The sequence below is a fragment of the Gymnoscopelus microlampas genome (genome assembly GCF_963454915.1).
Source record: "Gymnoscopelus microlampas genome assembly, chromosome: 15".
NCBI classification, from domain to species: Eukaryota; Metazoa; Chordata; class Actinopteri; order Myctophiformes; family Myctophidae; genus Gymnoscopelus; species Gymnoscopelus microlampas.
Window position 1 is genome coordinate 28,543,336 of NC_139952.1, and position 16,584 is coordinate 28,559,919.

Genomic DNA, 16,584 nt, shown 5'->3' on the forward strand with positions numbered 1-16,584 from the left:
GCATTAAAATGTGAAGATAATAATTTAAAGCCATGTAGAGGAGTGTCAGGTATTAGTATCATGTATAGTGGTAGCCTACACTGTACTGTATGTTCAACCCTGCTTTGAGAAATGGCTGGTACGGCTGCCAATCACAAATGAGAAACCATTAACCATGGATCGCTGTGGAGTGAAGTACTTTTGGACGGACGAAATACCATGTACAGTACAGTAGAAACTCAGCCAGAGAGCCAGAAGACCTTAAGAGGCGAAGGAAGCCATTAAACTTTTAAGATGTCAACTTCACTTTTGTGAAATATTTTTTAATATTAGAAGAACAATGTGGCATATGGCGAACGTAAAGTGAGCTCCTGGAGAGACAAGGGATTTTTTTCCCCCTCGTTTAGGATCCTGATTGCTGAAATGTGCCAGTGGATTCTACTGCTCTGGGCTTTAGTCGGGATGGAATTCAGTTTTAAAAGGGACTGACATGGAGCGGCACGGCCTGGAACACTTCATCCCTCGTATGGGAAGAAAGGATTCTCCATTGCACTCTGGAGTAACACAAGCTCAAAGCTCATAGGCAGACTAGCTTTCACTCCCTGCATTAAAATGCTCTCTACATGTCTACTGCATTTTGAAAACGTATCAATATCACCTGTTTATGACACAACAAAATGGACCTTCGACTATTCATACTCACATTGAGTCAAATCCGCCGCGTAATGACTCAGCTGTGTGGGTAACATGAGTACTTTGTCAAAAAGTTAGAAATAATTAATTCAATTAAATTATTTCATGATTTTCACAACTTGCTCCCTCTCTGTGCGAGAAACATGAAAGTCACATATATTAACTCTGTGTCTGTCTGCCTCTGTCATTAACAGTAATACTCTCTCACTTAGTGAGCCAAACATAGACATAGACAACACAACGGTTTTAGTAAAGTAGTCCAAGTATAATATTTTTCTTTTCTTTTTAACCACTTTCTACCTGGCATCCCTATTTTGGGCATGTCATTCATTATAGGTTCCCAATCCAATCAAACTTTATTTATAGAGCACATTTCAAAACAACAGAGTTGACCAAAGTGCTGCACAGTAGGCATAACAACAATAAAAACATAATGCAATACAAAATAACACACAATACAATTAAACATGAATACACATATCAATCAGGGTTAAAAGCCAAGGAATAAAAATGAGTTTTAAGATGGGTTTTAAAAACAGATAGTGTGGGAGCCAGCCTGACAGGAAGAGGTAGCTGGTTCCACAATTTGAGAGCTACAACTGAGAATGTTTTTTTTAACAAAGTATGAGCTTAAGTTGAAATACTGAATCTAAATGAACATTTAACAGTCCATTTTCACTACTCTTTCTTAAAGGCACAATCTAGGATGGTTTGGAACATATAAATTAGGGCTACATTTCCAAACGTTCATACCCCATCAATGTTTATAAACAATTCCAATATAATCAAGCCAGTTAACCAAAAATACAGTAAATACAATAAAAAAGTATTTATATTCATAAGAGCTGAGTCAATCACCTAGACAATAACATGTCTCCACTGCTACCACTACAACTTTGTTTATGTTTGTAGCACTGATTGGGCATTTAAGATACATCCTGGTACTTATTTTAATGAATAAAACGTTACCTCAACCAATCTGTATAGTTTATAGTATGTTAATACAATATAACTTGCACATCTACAGTGGTCTCCCTACTCCTCCATAGAGAAATGTAGACCCATGGTGTTGATTATGATACCTGACAAGTAGTATGTAAGGCCTAAAGCTCATAAGCGCAATGTCTGCCCTGGCCAAGAAGGGATCCCCTCTGAGCGGTAGATTTTGGTCTCCCACACCGGAGACCGAGTTCAAATCACATGAAACTTACAGATTGCTGCTGAGTCTATTTGTACACCCATCTCCTTCTCAGAAGGTCTGTCTGTACACCCACCTCCTCCTAAGAAGGTCTGTCTGTACACCCACCTCCTCCTAAGAAGGTCTGTCTGTACACCCACCTCCTCCTCAGTTCCTTTTTATCACACAACAGGCTTCATTTCGTTTGGCAGAAACCTTGTATCTCCATATTTCAACTTTTGATGTTTTTTAGTGAATTTATGCCGTACTTTGTTGATTGTCAGTAGCAAAAAAAGAAGCAGATGCTCATGAGCTTGTACATGTATTTCTGAAACATTTTGAAAGTTTAAGTCTTTCTGTGGGTTTTATAAATACTTAACCAATGAAAAGTAATAACAAGAGCAGTTTCTACCCGACAGCAACGATTCCCAATTCATTGAGAAATGATGTGCTGAAGCAGTTTTTGAGGCCTAAATAATGAAAACGCCACAACAAAGCATCCCGGCTAACCAGAGTTAGTTTTTCATCACTATTGTTCATTTGGAAACGTCAAAGTTTCAAAGTTCATTACAGTAATATACAGCCTCATAAGAGAGCTCAGAAGCACAGCTTTTAAAAAAGCAAAACATGTATAAACACAAACCAGAACCCTGTAATAAACTACACAGACGGTGTTGAAAGTCTTATTTCAATTAAACGCCACAAACGCGACGGCAACACCGCAAAGAGAGAAAAATGCAACATTAACCATAAAATAAATCACATTGATATACACTTTTTAATTGACATTCATATATTTTTATTACATTTGCATAAGAACTTTATTGGGAGTGTTAAATAATACAATAGCTCTAAAATTACTTTTACTCCCATTAATTCCAAAGGTCATTGGGCGGGGGTCATGCTATTCATTTACACACCATGGCCCATAGGATAGGATATGCATCCACCTACAGTACAGTCAGTAACACACACTGTAAGTTTATGCTGAGTGATTGACAAAGACAGGTTGCTGGTGCTGTACGCGTTGCGTACCGCAGTTAACGTTCAAATCTCCTCACACGAACAAACACAAAATAAACCTCCCTATCACATAGATATGGGACAAAAATTGAGAGCATGTGTGTGTGTCCAGTAGTGTGTGTCCACGCACGCACGCACACACACACACACACACACACACACACACACACACACACACACACACACACACACACACACACACACACACACACACACACACACACACACACACACACACACACACACACACACACACACACACACACACACACACACACACGCACACACACACACACACACACACACACAGGTTTGTGGTGAGAAAATCCCCTCATCCCATGGGAGCTGTCAAATTAGTGGTGGTGCGTTAGAGAGGCTAATGCCTAATTTACACGGTGTCGTGTGCCGAAAATAGCCGATCTACAAAGCTCAAAACGTGTCCATTCACGACACGTTGTGAGCTTGTAGATCGGCTACTTTTGGCACACGCCACCTTCGTACGACGAAGTACAATTCGGGCTTACGAGGCAGAGAGAGAGAGAGAGAGAGAGAGAGAGAGAGAGAGAGAGAGAGAGAGGCAGGCAGCGAAGGCTCAGAGCGAAGGCAGAGTCACGGAGAACCCCCCAAGCTGCTCGGGGTACGCCGTGCCACAAGGCCTGGGGCCGTCTGAGCAAAAATGAAACCATATGAGCATTAATATGCACCCTGGGCCCACGCTGAAGGATTACTTTACAGAGCTCCAAATTATCCTAATTTGTTAAGTAAACACAGTGTTTTTTCTGTGGGACCTTACACGGGGGATAGAGGGTATGGGCGGTGGGGGGTCACCGGATGTGGTACTACTACAGGACCGAGAGCCAGGGACACCCCCCACCCCCCTCCCTAAGACCGGTGGCAAGGCTTTTTGGTGGTCTGTTAAAGCAATTTCCATCATAATGAATCTAATTTCCTCTCCTCTTGCCCACCTTCGTATGTGCGGTTTAAACCACCGATGTCGCCTATAGGTTTAAAGCAGGGCACGAGAAATATCAATACTTCCTTTTAGGCGACCAGAACAGTCTAAACATTTATGGAATAGGAAAAGGCTTCTGAAGATGTTTGACAAGTGAGTAGGAATTATAGACAGCGGGGATGGCTGGGGGTCATTCAAATAGACCGCTGATATCAAAGCCGACAGCTCCGTTTTGAGTGACATCCTTTAAATCGGTATCGCCAATAAGAGTTTTGACCGAAGACCGCTAACAATTTCAAACAGCTTCCCAAAGCAGGGATAAAAATTGACAGTGACATGCCACCGGTATAAAATGTTCCCCCCCCATTTTTACATGGAAATGTAATTTGACCGTCTAGTGTATAATACTTTATTTACACGTATTCCTACTATTTCCACCACAACTAAGTCGCTGCCTCAGGCAGACTGGGATATTTTTCCCCTCAAAGTCAAAGGCTTTTTCCTTGTGGGTGAATATTCACTATGTTTGAACTATAAAAACAACAAGTCAAAGCATGAATACAACAGCCAGAAAAAATCCCACACTTGCCAAAGCCGACACTTTGCTGCTAATTATTTTTTCTCAACACATAGCATGTCAGTAACACCATTGTGATATTCTATAATTAGTTTCTAAGCTACTTCTCCGTTTCATAATGGGGCAGCTCAATTGGAATCTGCAAACATAATGCCTTCAACATGCATAGTTTCTATATGGATTATTAGTTGTTTACTTTGGCTGTGGCTTGAAATTGAATATTTTCAACTATTAATCTTTTTAGTGTGTGGTTTGAAAAGGCATGTTTATATAACATATGGAAGTTATGAAGATTATGAAATCCTGCTGACAGCAAAGTACTGCAGTATAAAATAGGACTCAGTTTAGTTTTTAAAAATAAAACAAAAAATGTTTCAACAGTTGCAAAATTACAATGATAACATTGCCGAATTGCTCTTTGAACACCCAAATGTATATTTATTACCATCTCTGTAATAACGTGCAATCATTTTAGGGTACATCATATCGTGCTATTAACCTCGCAGAGCGGCTTGCAGAATATGAATACACAGTTAAGAATGTGTCGGTCCACAAATCCAAAACCCAAGCTGACGCAACGCAGTTCTTAGAAAAGTTTCAGTGGGGGGTCAGATAGCTCCGGTCCAAAATAAATTGCCCACTTTTCCTGAGGCAAGGCTATAGGAATGGTTCAGATTTATTGTGCGTTGCGTTTTGGAGGAAGATCGTATGCATGTGGTCAGTAGCAGTGACCCAGCCTACCTCTCACGTTACGCCCTATATATAACATCCACCCTCAGCCTCCCTCGCTCTCTCTCTCCCCTCTCTCTCTCTCTCTCTCTCTCTCTCTCTCTCACTCACTCACTCACACACACGCACAACTTCCCTGGAACCACCTTCTCCTTCCACACTGGGCCTGGCCCAGTCTCTCCTGTCATCCGAGATCCTCCTCAGCCTCTGACTGTTTACCCACGCTCCGCCTGGCAACCCGCCGCATGCTCAGGATTACCAGAGGCCCTTCCTTTCAACGCCACCATCTCTGCCTTCCTTCATCCGTTTTCTCTGGGAAAATTAGGCTGTGGAGGTGCGAGCTGAAGAGGGGCTGCAGAGGAGAGCTGCGATTGAGGCTTCCAACCTCCCCCTGACTCCTTCTCTTCACTCGCTCTACACTGCTCTGACCGGCTAGAGCTCTAAGTGGTCCCTTGCTGTTTGGGGAAGTTTTGTTTTTTTGGTTTTGTGGACATGGATCACTCTCTGTTTGGTTGTTTGCGCAGCCCTCACGCCACAGCTCAGGGCCTGCACCCTGCCTTCACACAGTCCCCACTAACTCTGCACGGACGTTCAGACCATGTCTCCTATCCGGATCTCCCGGGCTCCTCGCCTCCCTGCAGCTATCCCGGAGAGGAGGGGTTGTTCGGTGGCCTGCCTCATCGAGGACACCTGTCCCAGCAACATCCACACCACAACCCGCATCAGTCCGGCTGGCACGTCCCACAGATGTCCTCGCCCAACGTCCGGCACGGCCTCTGCCTACCACCCCACGAGGCCTCGGCCCCGGAACTGTGCTCAGGGGCTCCAAACCTGTGTGCCACAAACCCCAGTCTGGGCAGTGGTGACCCCACCGGGGCATCATGCATCTCAGGGGACTATGGCCGACAGAGTCTATCTCCAGAGGTGTCAGAGAAGCAGAACAATAAAGGAAAAAGTGACAGTTCAGGTAAGATGATGAAATCCATGTGAAGAACTGAGTGGCATTGACTCAAAGTTTTGGTCTCAATGGTTTTGTTTACAGTCATTTTCTTAACATATGATCTGTTGCTTTATAAAACTGTTTGTTACAGTTCTACTGTACGTCACGGGTTTAGATTTTGACTTTGTAGAAACATGCAGTGGAGCAGTTGTATACTACAACTGTATACAGTATACGTATATATAATATATGATATTATGGTTTTCTAATGAAGAAAAATACAAGCAATGATAACGTCCTAATCATAGAATTTTTCAATCTTTTGGACGATTTGTTTAGTGTCAATCAATGCATTTTATGTCCTGAGCGAATTTCTGAGTATGGATCAATCTACGGGTTAAAAACTTACGCCGGCAGGGAAAAGGTGCAATGAAAATTCTATAAAATATATTATATTCATTCATAATATAGTGTTAATAATTTTAATATATTTTACCAGAATGTAAACCGTTTAAATATAAATGGTTTATTTCCATTTTAAACGACTGTGCTCAACAAAATATATGACCATTTTAATGTTGGTATATATATATATATATATATATATATATATACATATATACATATACATATATATATACACACACACACACACACACACACACACACACACACACACACACACACACACACACACACACACACACACACACACACACACACACACACACACACACACACACACACACACACACACACACACACACAGCATTTAGTTAATGGTCTGCTCATCTGCAAGACCTCAAACATTATTCACAAAACCACAATCTTATTCTTAAATTGATTAATTGAAATGGTTCCAAACTCTGTTGTTCTTTTCTATTAAAGTAGAGCTCAGATGTGGGAGATTTTTACTTACAAGCTAGATGTATGTCTCTCTTGAGAATGAGACCTCAGGTCTCAATGAGATTAACTGTATGAATGAACATTAAATACATGTTTTTGTAATTTAAGTACATTTAATTTCCAGTAAATGTAATTATTAGAATATTGGTTTACCTATGTAATGATTGAAGATACTAAAACACAAATACATAACGTTCAAATCAATATTTGGTTCATAACGCCACCAGCATTGTAGCTTTTAAATCATGGTGAGATAGGTTTTAAATCATGGTGAGATATGTTTTAAATCATAGTGAGATATGTTTTAAATCATGGTTTTACATTCCCCTCACACTCTTAGGTTAAGTTTAATGTGATATTCCACCACAAGGCCATTAATAGCCTACAGGTGCAATTTTTGTGGAGCCGGCTTTTTAACTCTTACAATGGACACACCTGAGCACTGGAATGACAAACATTTGTGGCTTTAGAAATTACCTTGATGTCACAGCTGTGTCATGACTTTTGTGTCACAACATAATATAACCGCACGCCATGCGTAACGAATACGCCACACCAATGGAAATAATTGATAGTGAAAAAGAAGCAAAATGAATGAGTCAATTTATTATATTCTGGCATGTAAATCAAATCAACAGAACATTTAAAAAATTTACTGCGGCCGTTTTACACGTTGAAGCTCTAAAACTTAGACAACCAATTGATCTGTACACAGGGTGGGGTTCAGAATGAAAAGCTGGACTGGCTGGTAAAATGGCGGATGGGGACATGCTAAACCTCTTTTTGAAAGCAGGGCAACGGAGAGCAAAGTGCAGGGCATGAGTCAAAGCCAGCTGAGGTCTTTCATTTGCCAGTGGCAGTAAGGTTGACCTCCCTGGGTGTCAACCGCTTTCAACCTGGCGTCCCCATTTTGGATATAATATGTCCAAAATGGGGACGCTAATGATATTATCATTATAGGCAATAATGGAGAAAAAAAGGACATTTCATATTTTCCATAAATAGCCGATCTGCAAGTTCACAACGTGCCACGATGCATTGTGATCTTGTATATTGGCTATTTTCGCTATATTCGTGCAGCACCATCATAATACGATGATGAGGAAGTATAAGTACTTGGGTTACATGGGTTTAACCCATTTAGACTTGAGGCCAATTTTTGTGCCTTCTAAATCCTAACAGTTTTCTGAAAAACCTATGTTGCTATATATATATATATATATAGCTAAAATCTAAAATGACACAGATGCTTTCCCGGATTGAACGGGTTGAAGGCCTATGGTTGCAAACACAAATCCTCAGGTCAATGGTAAAAGTTCATATATGGAGTATTATTTTTTTTTACCAGACATGATGTCTGCTCTATTCAGGCCAAAAGACATGTAATCAATTCAGCATGGAGACGGCTGTGCCAGCCTGTGTCGCAGTGAGTGCCATGCCATCACGTTGACTGACATTCTGTCTACTTTGAAAGGCTTCACTGAAGCTGCCAATGCCCTTAACCAAATCCTATTTCCCAACTTTAACTTCATTGGCACTTAGAGAAACCACAAAGTTTCCTTTCTTTTGGACTCGGTATTTTTTTTTTAAAGAATGACGTTGTGATGATGAAATATACATGGCCTGTTAAATACAAACCACCTTGAAAGATTATAGCAAATGAAAACAGAAATACGTTGTAAATTAAAAAAGGCTGAAAAGCGGAGCATGCCACGGCAATTTCCACAACGCTTAACTGTACTGTGTGAAATAAATTCATGGCTGGATATTATGACACATAATACCTTGATCTGGCCAACTTCTTGATGTCATAATGCATTTTGTAATAAATATTAAATGCTAAATGTCTGTGCCCTCACATTGTGGCACAGTGTCTCTTTCCTGGCGCGCTGCAGTTTGCCGGCACTTCGCACATTCACGGTACAACTAATGAGATGTACGCCAGATTTATGTGTTGTGGACCAGGGAAATGTGAATAAATGATCATATAAGTGAAGTATGATTTGCCAAAAAAAGAAAAAAAGAAAAGACTGCCTGAAGCTCATAAGTGCAAAATCTCCCCTGACCAAGCAGGGATTCCCTCTTGAAAGATTGGTAGACGTTTGGTCTCCCACATGGGAGACCCGTGTTCAAATCTCGGGTAGGACATAAAACATACGAATAGCAGAAGTGCAATGAAGGAAAGAAGGGAAAGTAGAGTTCACTCTCAAATAATAAAAAAAAATGTATATAAAACATCATATTAGAAACATTTGCTTATATGTCGGTACAATACAGTATGTGCCTTCACAGGTGATTCCAGAAAAGTATTCTCATTTGATATAAGGTATATGGGTAGTCAAAGCAATTAATACTGTAGTTTGTATTTGTCAATCATTTTGGCCAAACTGTGAGCAACAGTGAATATACTGGACATCTCACAGCTTCAGACCGGTGTGCCATCAAGTTCAGCCAACAAGAGTGAACATGTTGGCTGAACTTGAGGCGAAAATGAGATTAATTTAAACTAGACGTTGCTGGGGCACCCCGGTAGATCACTGAGTAGAGCGTGTCCTATTTCAAGGCACCAGTCAATCCGATTCTGTCCCCTTTTGCTAAATGTCATCCCCTCTCTCTCTCCTGGTCTTCCTGCATCTCTACTCGCCGTCAAATAAGCCGAAAATGCTGAAAGAAATCATCGTAAAAAACTAAGAAAAACTAAAAGTTGTTTATTGGTTGTGATGCAAATTTGACCCATAGGAGCACTGATCTCAAACAATGCAAACTTTGCAGTTCAAATAATTAATATTCAATAATGAAGAATCTTGTTGAAGCATTGTATTCAGTAAAATCGTGAGTGTTAATTTAACTCTGAAAGTGTAAAATGAACACTCAGGATCTTATTATAGTGGATAATCCAGGCATAAAATTAACAATGAAGATTCTGTGTAGACTAGAGGCATCCTTGTCAGACTTGAACTGAGCAAAGGGAACAGATCTGCGAACAGCCCCCCCCCCCAAAAAAAATCAGACACTTCTAGTGTACGAGACCAATATCCCCATAATAAAAACGTGATTGGCACTCCAAATAGTTTTGCTTCCATTTCATTTTCATTTCAAACTGGCCCCTGCCATTTATCAAACAGCCCCGATTTTTTCACCCCCCTGCTTTTTTTTCTTCTCTTTCTTCCCTTTTCTTTTGCGTAGAGTCAAACTGTGGCTGGAAAATGTTCTGTTTTTCATTTCAGATTCCCAAGACGGGAGCTATAAGTCAGACATGAACAGCAAACCCAGGAAGGAGCGCACAGCCTTCACCAAGGAACAGATCCGAGAGCTGGAGTCCGAGTTCGCACACCACAACTATCTGACCAGGCTGAGACGCTATGAAATAGCCGTCAACCTCGACCTCACGGAAAGACAAGTACGTCACAGCTTGAAGTGATGGACTCACCCATTCTTACACTGTAAAAGTCCTGAGTGTTAGTTTAACTCGGAGAGTGTACAAATGGACCCTTTTGGGTCTATTTTGTCCACTGAAAATAGACCAAAAAAGAAACAGGAGGAACCCTATGAACTATCTATGAAAACGTGTCATTTGCTAGTAATGAATGCTAATTAACGTACCTTTTGATGTGAGCTTCAAACAAAACAGAAAAAGAAATCTCAAGGGAAAAACTTAAATACATCAATAATTGCTGTAATTATTCACGTCCACATTCACTCGAGAATCCCAGAACTTGATGTCTCACATTGCTGCAAATATGACACCGGTCAATATATAGTATGGCTCCCATTAAAAAGCTGCACAGGACTTCACCACTGAAAGAAAAGAAAAGAGAAAGAAAAAAACCTCTGTGTTTTGACATTAGCAAACGGTTCGACATGTCGTACTAATGTTCTGGGGCTAATCGATTCCAAACCACCAGGACTCTTTGAAATGTCAGCAGCAGCGCTGCTGGTCTTGGTGCCTGTGAAGTGACGTTCTGATGGTCTGTGTCAGAGTCCAGATGGTTTTTCTTAATCCTCAGACCAGAAACACTTGTATGAACCACACTAGGCTGTAAGATATAGAGACAAACCCACCCTCTCTGCTGCTGTTCAATTCAAGGCTTCAAAGTGTTTGGAAACAGTTATTATAATACGTGTGAATAATTATTGCGAAGAAAAGGCAGATGATGGCATTCCGTGTGTCTTGAAAGGAAAAGCAACAGTCGGTCAAAATCACATCACACAATAGTAATCACAAAAAGTAAACCGTAGTAACCTAAAGTCATGACAGAGACACACATCCAAATCCTGTCATCGGTGTTGTATTACTGTGGTAATTACTCTGCTGTTGCACAATCATACAAAAAAAAGCCCCCAAAACACTGCTCCATATTTTGTCTGCGTGAAAAAAAGGAAGAAAAAGAACCACACCACTTTTCTCTGTATCTCAGAGCAACGCAACAAACTCAGCACATCCCACAAGTGCTTCTAGAGATCTGTTTGGCTAAACCCAGTCAAAGTGTCTTGGCTGAGGCCAAAGCCAGACAAACCCACCCAGGATTTAGGCCTTCCTGCCTGCAGCTCGGTCCCTCACCACTCCCCCTCATATTGGCTGCCTCTCCCAACATTCCCAATACCAGTCCAATAAATCTGCGTGTGTGTGTGTGTGTGTGGGTTGATCCTGGATCCAGACCACTTTAACATCATTACTATTATCTTACAGCCTCTGCCTCCCACTGTTAACTACTGTATAGCTTTACACGCCATGATTGCAAAATTGGACTGCCTCCACAAGGGACATACAGTTTACAGTAGCCTAGAACGCGCAGCCATACACCGTATCCGGTCCATTCGTCTCGTTCCAAAGCCGGGGAAATTAAACGTGTGTACATAATGTAACAGCATATCGTAGCCTTTAGTCATACAAGTTGGTTGGCGACTAAGCCGTTTATGAGAAAATGAGCCGCACATGCGTCTGTTTACTCTGTAAACTTAACTCCCACTGTTTGAGTGGCAGGCCACTATGCGGCACAACCTAAAATAAATAGGACAGGATAAGGCCGGTGTGAGAAAGCAGGTCGCGTCCAGGGGTACACAAGGAGGCGTTAAGGAGTGCTGACTGAGTGGTGTGTACTGCAGGTGGGGTGCAGAGGGGGGTGATGGGCAGTGTTGGACAGCAACAAAGTATATTTACTTCAGTTCTAATAAACACTTTTGGTGCAACTTAGACACCCAGTGAATCCTGGGTTCACTAGGTGTTTCGGGTCTTGCAACATCAGACACCCTCGCCCATGCGACCCAGCCGGCGTTGATCAGGCCCCGGCTTGTGTCTAAGTAGCTTGCAGTACTGTAATTAAGTAAAAAAAAAAGAAGCTTAGGACTGATGAAAAAAAAAAAAAATGCTGGCAGTTTAGAGAACGTATTTTTTTAATTTCATTGGCACTGAGAGAGTTAAGCCCTATTACAAAATATTTTCAATATACATTTTTAAGATATTTGAACATTTCTGAATGTTTTGGGGAATTCTCCTTGAAACATTCTACATTTCAATACAGCGCTGCATTGATATAAAAAAATATATTTACTTGTTTTGTTTTTTTTAGTCAGTACTGTATTTGAATAGTGACTCAAGTACAGGGCTTGAGTTTGGGCATATGGAAGACTCAAGAGAGTCAATACAGGGGGGTACTGGGTATGGCTGTTAGCCACTTAAGCTCTATTTAAAAAAGAAAATCCTATATTTACAAAATTATATCGAAAATGGAATGGAATGGATCAGCTTCCATTTAGTGTTCCAGCTCCCGTTTTCTCTGTTAATTTTGTGTTTCATCACTTACAATTGAACTTGTTTATCCTCTATCCTGAGTTCTCACTCCTGATTGGAAAAAATGGCTACCCCGATCTGAAGATTTATTTTCTGATTACTAAAGAGCAGGAGAGACCCCTGTTCCTGAACAAACAATGTATAGCAATAATTGCTATAAATACAGATTAACACAGTTCAACACTCTTATATATTTTAAGTGGTTAGGGTGCTGTAGGGAACAAGAAGGCAGAAGGACAGGGAGAACCTGGGAGATTGCAGGGTGGAGAGGAGGTTGATAGAGGGGTGGTTCAGGCCAGAAACCCTGGGGTTGTACGCCAGGCTAATCCATTGGATGTGATCTGATCGGTCCGTTTTAGGAAGCAGCTTAATCATCACTATGGGAGACACAGATACTAAACAAGCTGTCGAGTCAGGCAATTGAGTACGGGCGTGGGTCCAGCAGGCCGTGGCATCGCATGCATCAGCACATACCTGGCCATGTGGAAGAAATAAGACGCTCCTAATACTAACCCCAACACCATGCCAGCCTTCCTAATCGGTAGCTCGCACCCATCGTATGCCACACCCAAAGGCCAATGAAAAACTGCCCCGAGACTGTAGCCTGATTCCTTGGCGTGGCTGGATCGCAGGGTCGTAATGATCTGGAGGGATAATGATTTTCTCCTCTACGGTGCCAGCAAAGATGAGCCCAAGTGACACTGTCGGGTTTATATAAGCCCCATGCCGTGTGAACAGGAAAGCGAGGGAGTCTGTGCTGCGCTGGCAGAGAGGTCTGTTTCACCGGGCCTGTAAATCTCTCCCCCCCAGTCAGACACACACTGATAGTCAAGGGTTCACACGCACAGAATCAGGACGTTCGGTTTCCTGACACACCGGGGATGATAGAGTTTTACTGAGAGGGATCCCCCGTGCCAAGAAAACCCAGCTGATAAAATGCCCTGATGGACACATTCACAATGGCATCAGGTTACTTTACCTTGCGCCATCGTTCTTTACTTTGGCGGATGTAGACAGCTGCCGAGGATACCGTGTTGGACGATTTGATTTGTATTCACACGGTTGCTTCGACTGTGTTTGGGTTACAAGTGTCGAATGTAACGTAGCCCCGTTAATATCACTACGGCTAATCTTGGTCCAGACTCGATCAGAACTCGGTTCAGCTGTCCTCGGAGGCCATATGGCCTTGACTCACACCTATCAGTAGCGCCATCCTCACTTTCACACATAATGAAGGCAGCTGTTGCAAGCAACTGCATTTAGCTGATTTAACCACTTTAACTCTGGCGTCCCTATTTTCCGCATGTCATTACAGGCAAAAATGTTCAAAGATTTTTTTTTTTTTTACACATTTGCTAAATGTTTAAAAATCACAAAAACAGCTTCAACCTCACAACGCATTGCATCATCAGACGTTGTGAGCTTGTAGATCATTTATTTCCGCTATTCGTTGTGCGCATATAGGGCTTAACTGCTAAAATAATATATAAAGATATCTAATTAAAGATAAGTATGTTCATCATTACTTATATTATTATACAAATACATGAGTGCAAACAAACTAATGAACATAAATAAACTAAACCAATCCTAACTGAATCCTCACGTGTGATATCACTGTCCCCCTGCAGGTAAAGGTGTGGTTCCAGAACAGGAGAATGAAATGGAAGCGGGTGAAAGGCGGCCAGCAGGGGGCAGCAGCGCGAGAGAAAGAGCTGGTGAATGTGAAGAAGGGAACTCTACTACCTTCCGAGTTCTCTGGCATGGTGGCCTTGCACCACTCCTCAAACTCCCCAGCCAATGAGGACAGTCACGACAGCGATCAGAGCTCCGAGCACGCTCAATTATGACCCTAAACACAGACTGATCTCCTCCTTGTCGTTCAGGAATCTATCTGTTCCTACTGAAGTCAAGTGGGAAGGATCATTGAATTGTCATCAGACAGAAGAAGTTACTGGATGAGGGTTTTATGTTGGACACATGTAAAAATGTTTTTACTGATACTTGTTGTGAGCAGAGCGTCATAACAAGGGGACAAAGACTTTGTGAACATTCCAAAGATGCTTTGCATTAAATGAGTTACATTTTGCACTGTTAAGGATTTGCTTTGATCAATTTCTACTGTATTGATTGAACAAGGATTGCAAAAAAAAAAGTGTAAGGGGACACGCCACGGTTTTAATTTATATTACAAAAGGGTACTAAGCCGTTACTAAACTCTCATCTCTACAGTTACATTTTACATTATAAGATGCTGTAACTGCACAAGACATATTGGCAAACATCTCTCTTTTGGATTTGCATTTAGCTTTTTCTTAAAAGTTTACTTGCTTAAAATCATTAAATAAAAACAATGACAAATGATTTTGGAAGCAAATAAACACAAAAAATCTCAATCCTGTTGTTTTGGTATCATTGAAAACATGAAAACCTAAAATAAAGAGAAGCGACGGGAAAAAATATATTTAAAATCCGTAGCGAGTTATTTTAGATTGAGGATTTCTTTGACTTGTGTATGCGTGGTCGTTCTATTTTCTGGAGTGGCATTTTGGCATGCGAGCTGTAGCCTATTTTACATGTGCAGCTGGTTATTCAATAGCTCCTCGAGTTTGGATTTAGCTGAATTGTGGCTTTCCAGTTCTCCTCGGATACACAGACACAACTTGGACCGTGGAGTTTGTATGCACTTATGGTCTAAACTCCAGTCCCAGCATTTGTCACTCTTTGCAAGACGTACAGTATCTGATTAACCACCCCGATGTGGATATTTGTATAAGACATTCTCTGATCAAAGCGGTACAAAATGTCGTTACTTACAGTATGTGGACATGGCACAGAGCTTGCCTGGTGTAATGAAGGGGAAATACTGTATGTTCATGACGGCTCTTTGTCTCTGCCAACCGTCCAACTGTGTCACAGAGTTGTCAAGCATGAAATGGCAGCAGCAACCACAGCCAGTCCTTTATGTATATTTCATGTATGTTCTGTCCACATACATACATGTACATGAACACACTCTGAGGCCACAAACAAATGCAAACACTTATTCATGTTGGGGCAGAGCATTTCTAAACAAACTCACAAATAAATATGCCTTAACATTGTTTCCTGATGTACATGGAATTGTTGTACAGAACTTTATAATAATAAATAAATATAAAATGTTACAAATGTGTAAATACATAATTAGTAGCTTAGTTGGGAGAACTTTGTGTCCACAAATTGAAAGGAATTGTTTTTAGAACAAACTATCCATCCTCGTTTGCCTTGATTGGACATAAGGGTCTAGTGGACTCCAAGTTATAAACTCAGCATTTGTCTTTTTGGCCTCCTGAGAGGCTCTCGTTTTAACAAGCACGTAATTTGGGACAAGCTGCGACCAGCTCTTGGTTTGCACTTCAACATTTTGGACAGACCGACCAACAGAGTGGATTATTATTTTTGTAGCTGCACGGTTGCAGCTAAAAATGTATATGTGACATACACTTCTGAAACGTACACCATACTTAAACCAATGGGACCTGTATAGTGTATCTGCTCTGGCCATGGCAGGTCATCTGGTGGTTCATGTGGTGGTTTCATCTGGTTGACTCACCTACAGTAACTGCTTTGCCGTTAACTTCACAATAGTGGTTTGGGGTTATTGTGCTGGAGCATGACTCTGTCCTTTGAAGGAGTTACATAATGTTTGGTTGGAGTCAGCTGCACACTATAGTTACTTCATTCAAAAGCAACAGTGCCTTCCTATGAATGGAGACTGGTGTAATGAAACATCACTTCTGATGTTTTATGCAGAGTGCGTTAATGTAGCAAAATG

General features: G+C 41.3%; 1 protein-coding gene across 1 annotated transcript; it reads left to right on the forward strand.

Moving 5' to 3' along the window:
• The first annotated feature begins 5,260 nt into the window (after positions 1–5,260).
• Positions 5,261–15,889, forward strand: meox2b (mesenchyme homeobox 2b). Its single transcript, XM_084081497.1, has 3 exons — positions 5,261–6,097; positions 10,204–10,376; positions 14,399–15,889. Exons 1-3 carry the CDS (start codon positions 5,623–5,625, stop codon positions 14,615–14,617), a joined length of 867 nt encoding a protein of 288 aa, XP_083937623.1. The 5' UTR covers positions 5,261–5,622; the 3' UTR covers positions 14,618–15,889.
• Positions 15,890–16,584: the final 695 nt, after the last annotated feature.

Excerpts from the sequence above, each read along its gene's own strand:
- meox2b (XM_084081497.1), top strand. The coding sequence starts at position 5,623 with ATGGATCACTCTCTGTTTGGTTGTTTGCGCAGCCCTCACGCCACAGCT. Across the intron at positions 6,098-10,203 it reads AGGAAAAAGTGACAGTTCAG|ATTCCCAAGACGGGAGCTAT; the intron begins GTAAGATGATGA and ends TTTTCATTTCAG. Across the intron at positions 10,377-14,398 it reads TCGACCTCACGGAAAGACAA|GTAAAGGTGTGGTTCCAGAA; the intron begins GTACGTCACAGC and ends GTCCCCCTGCAG.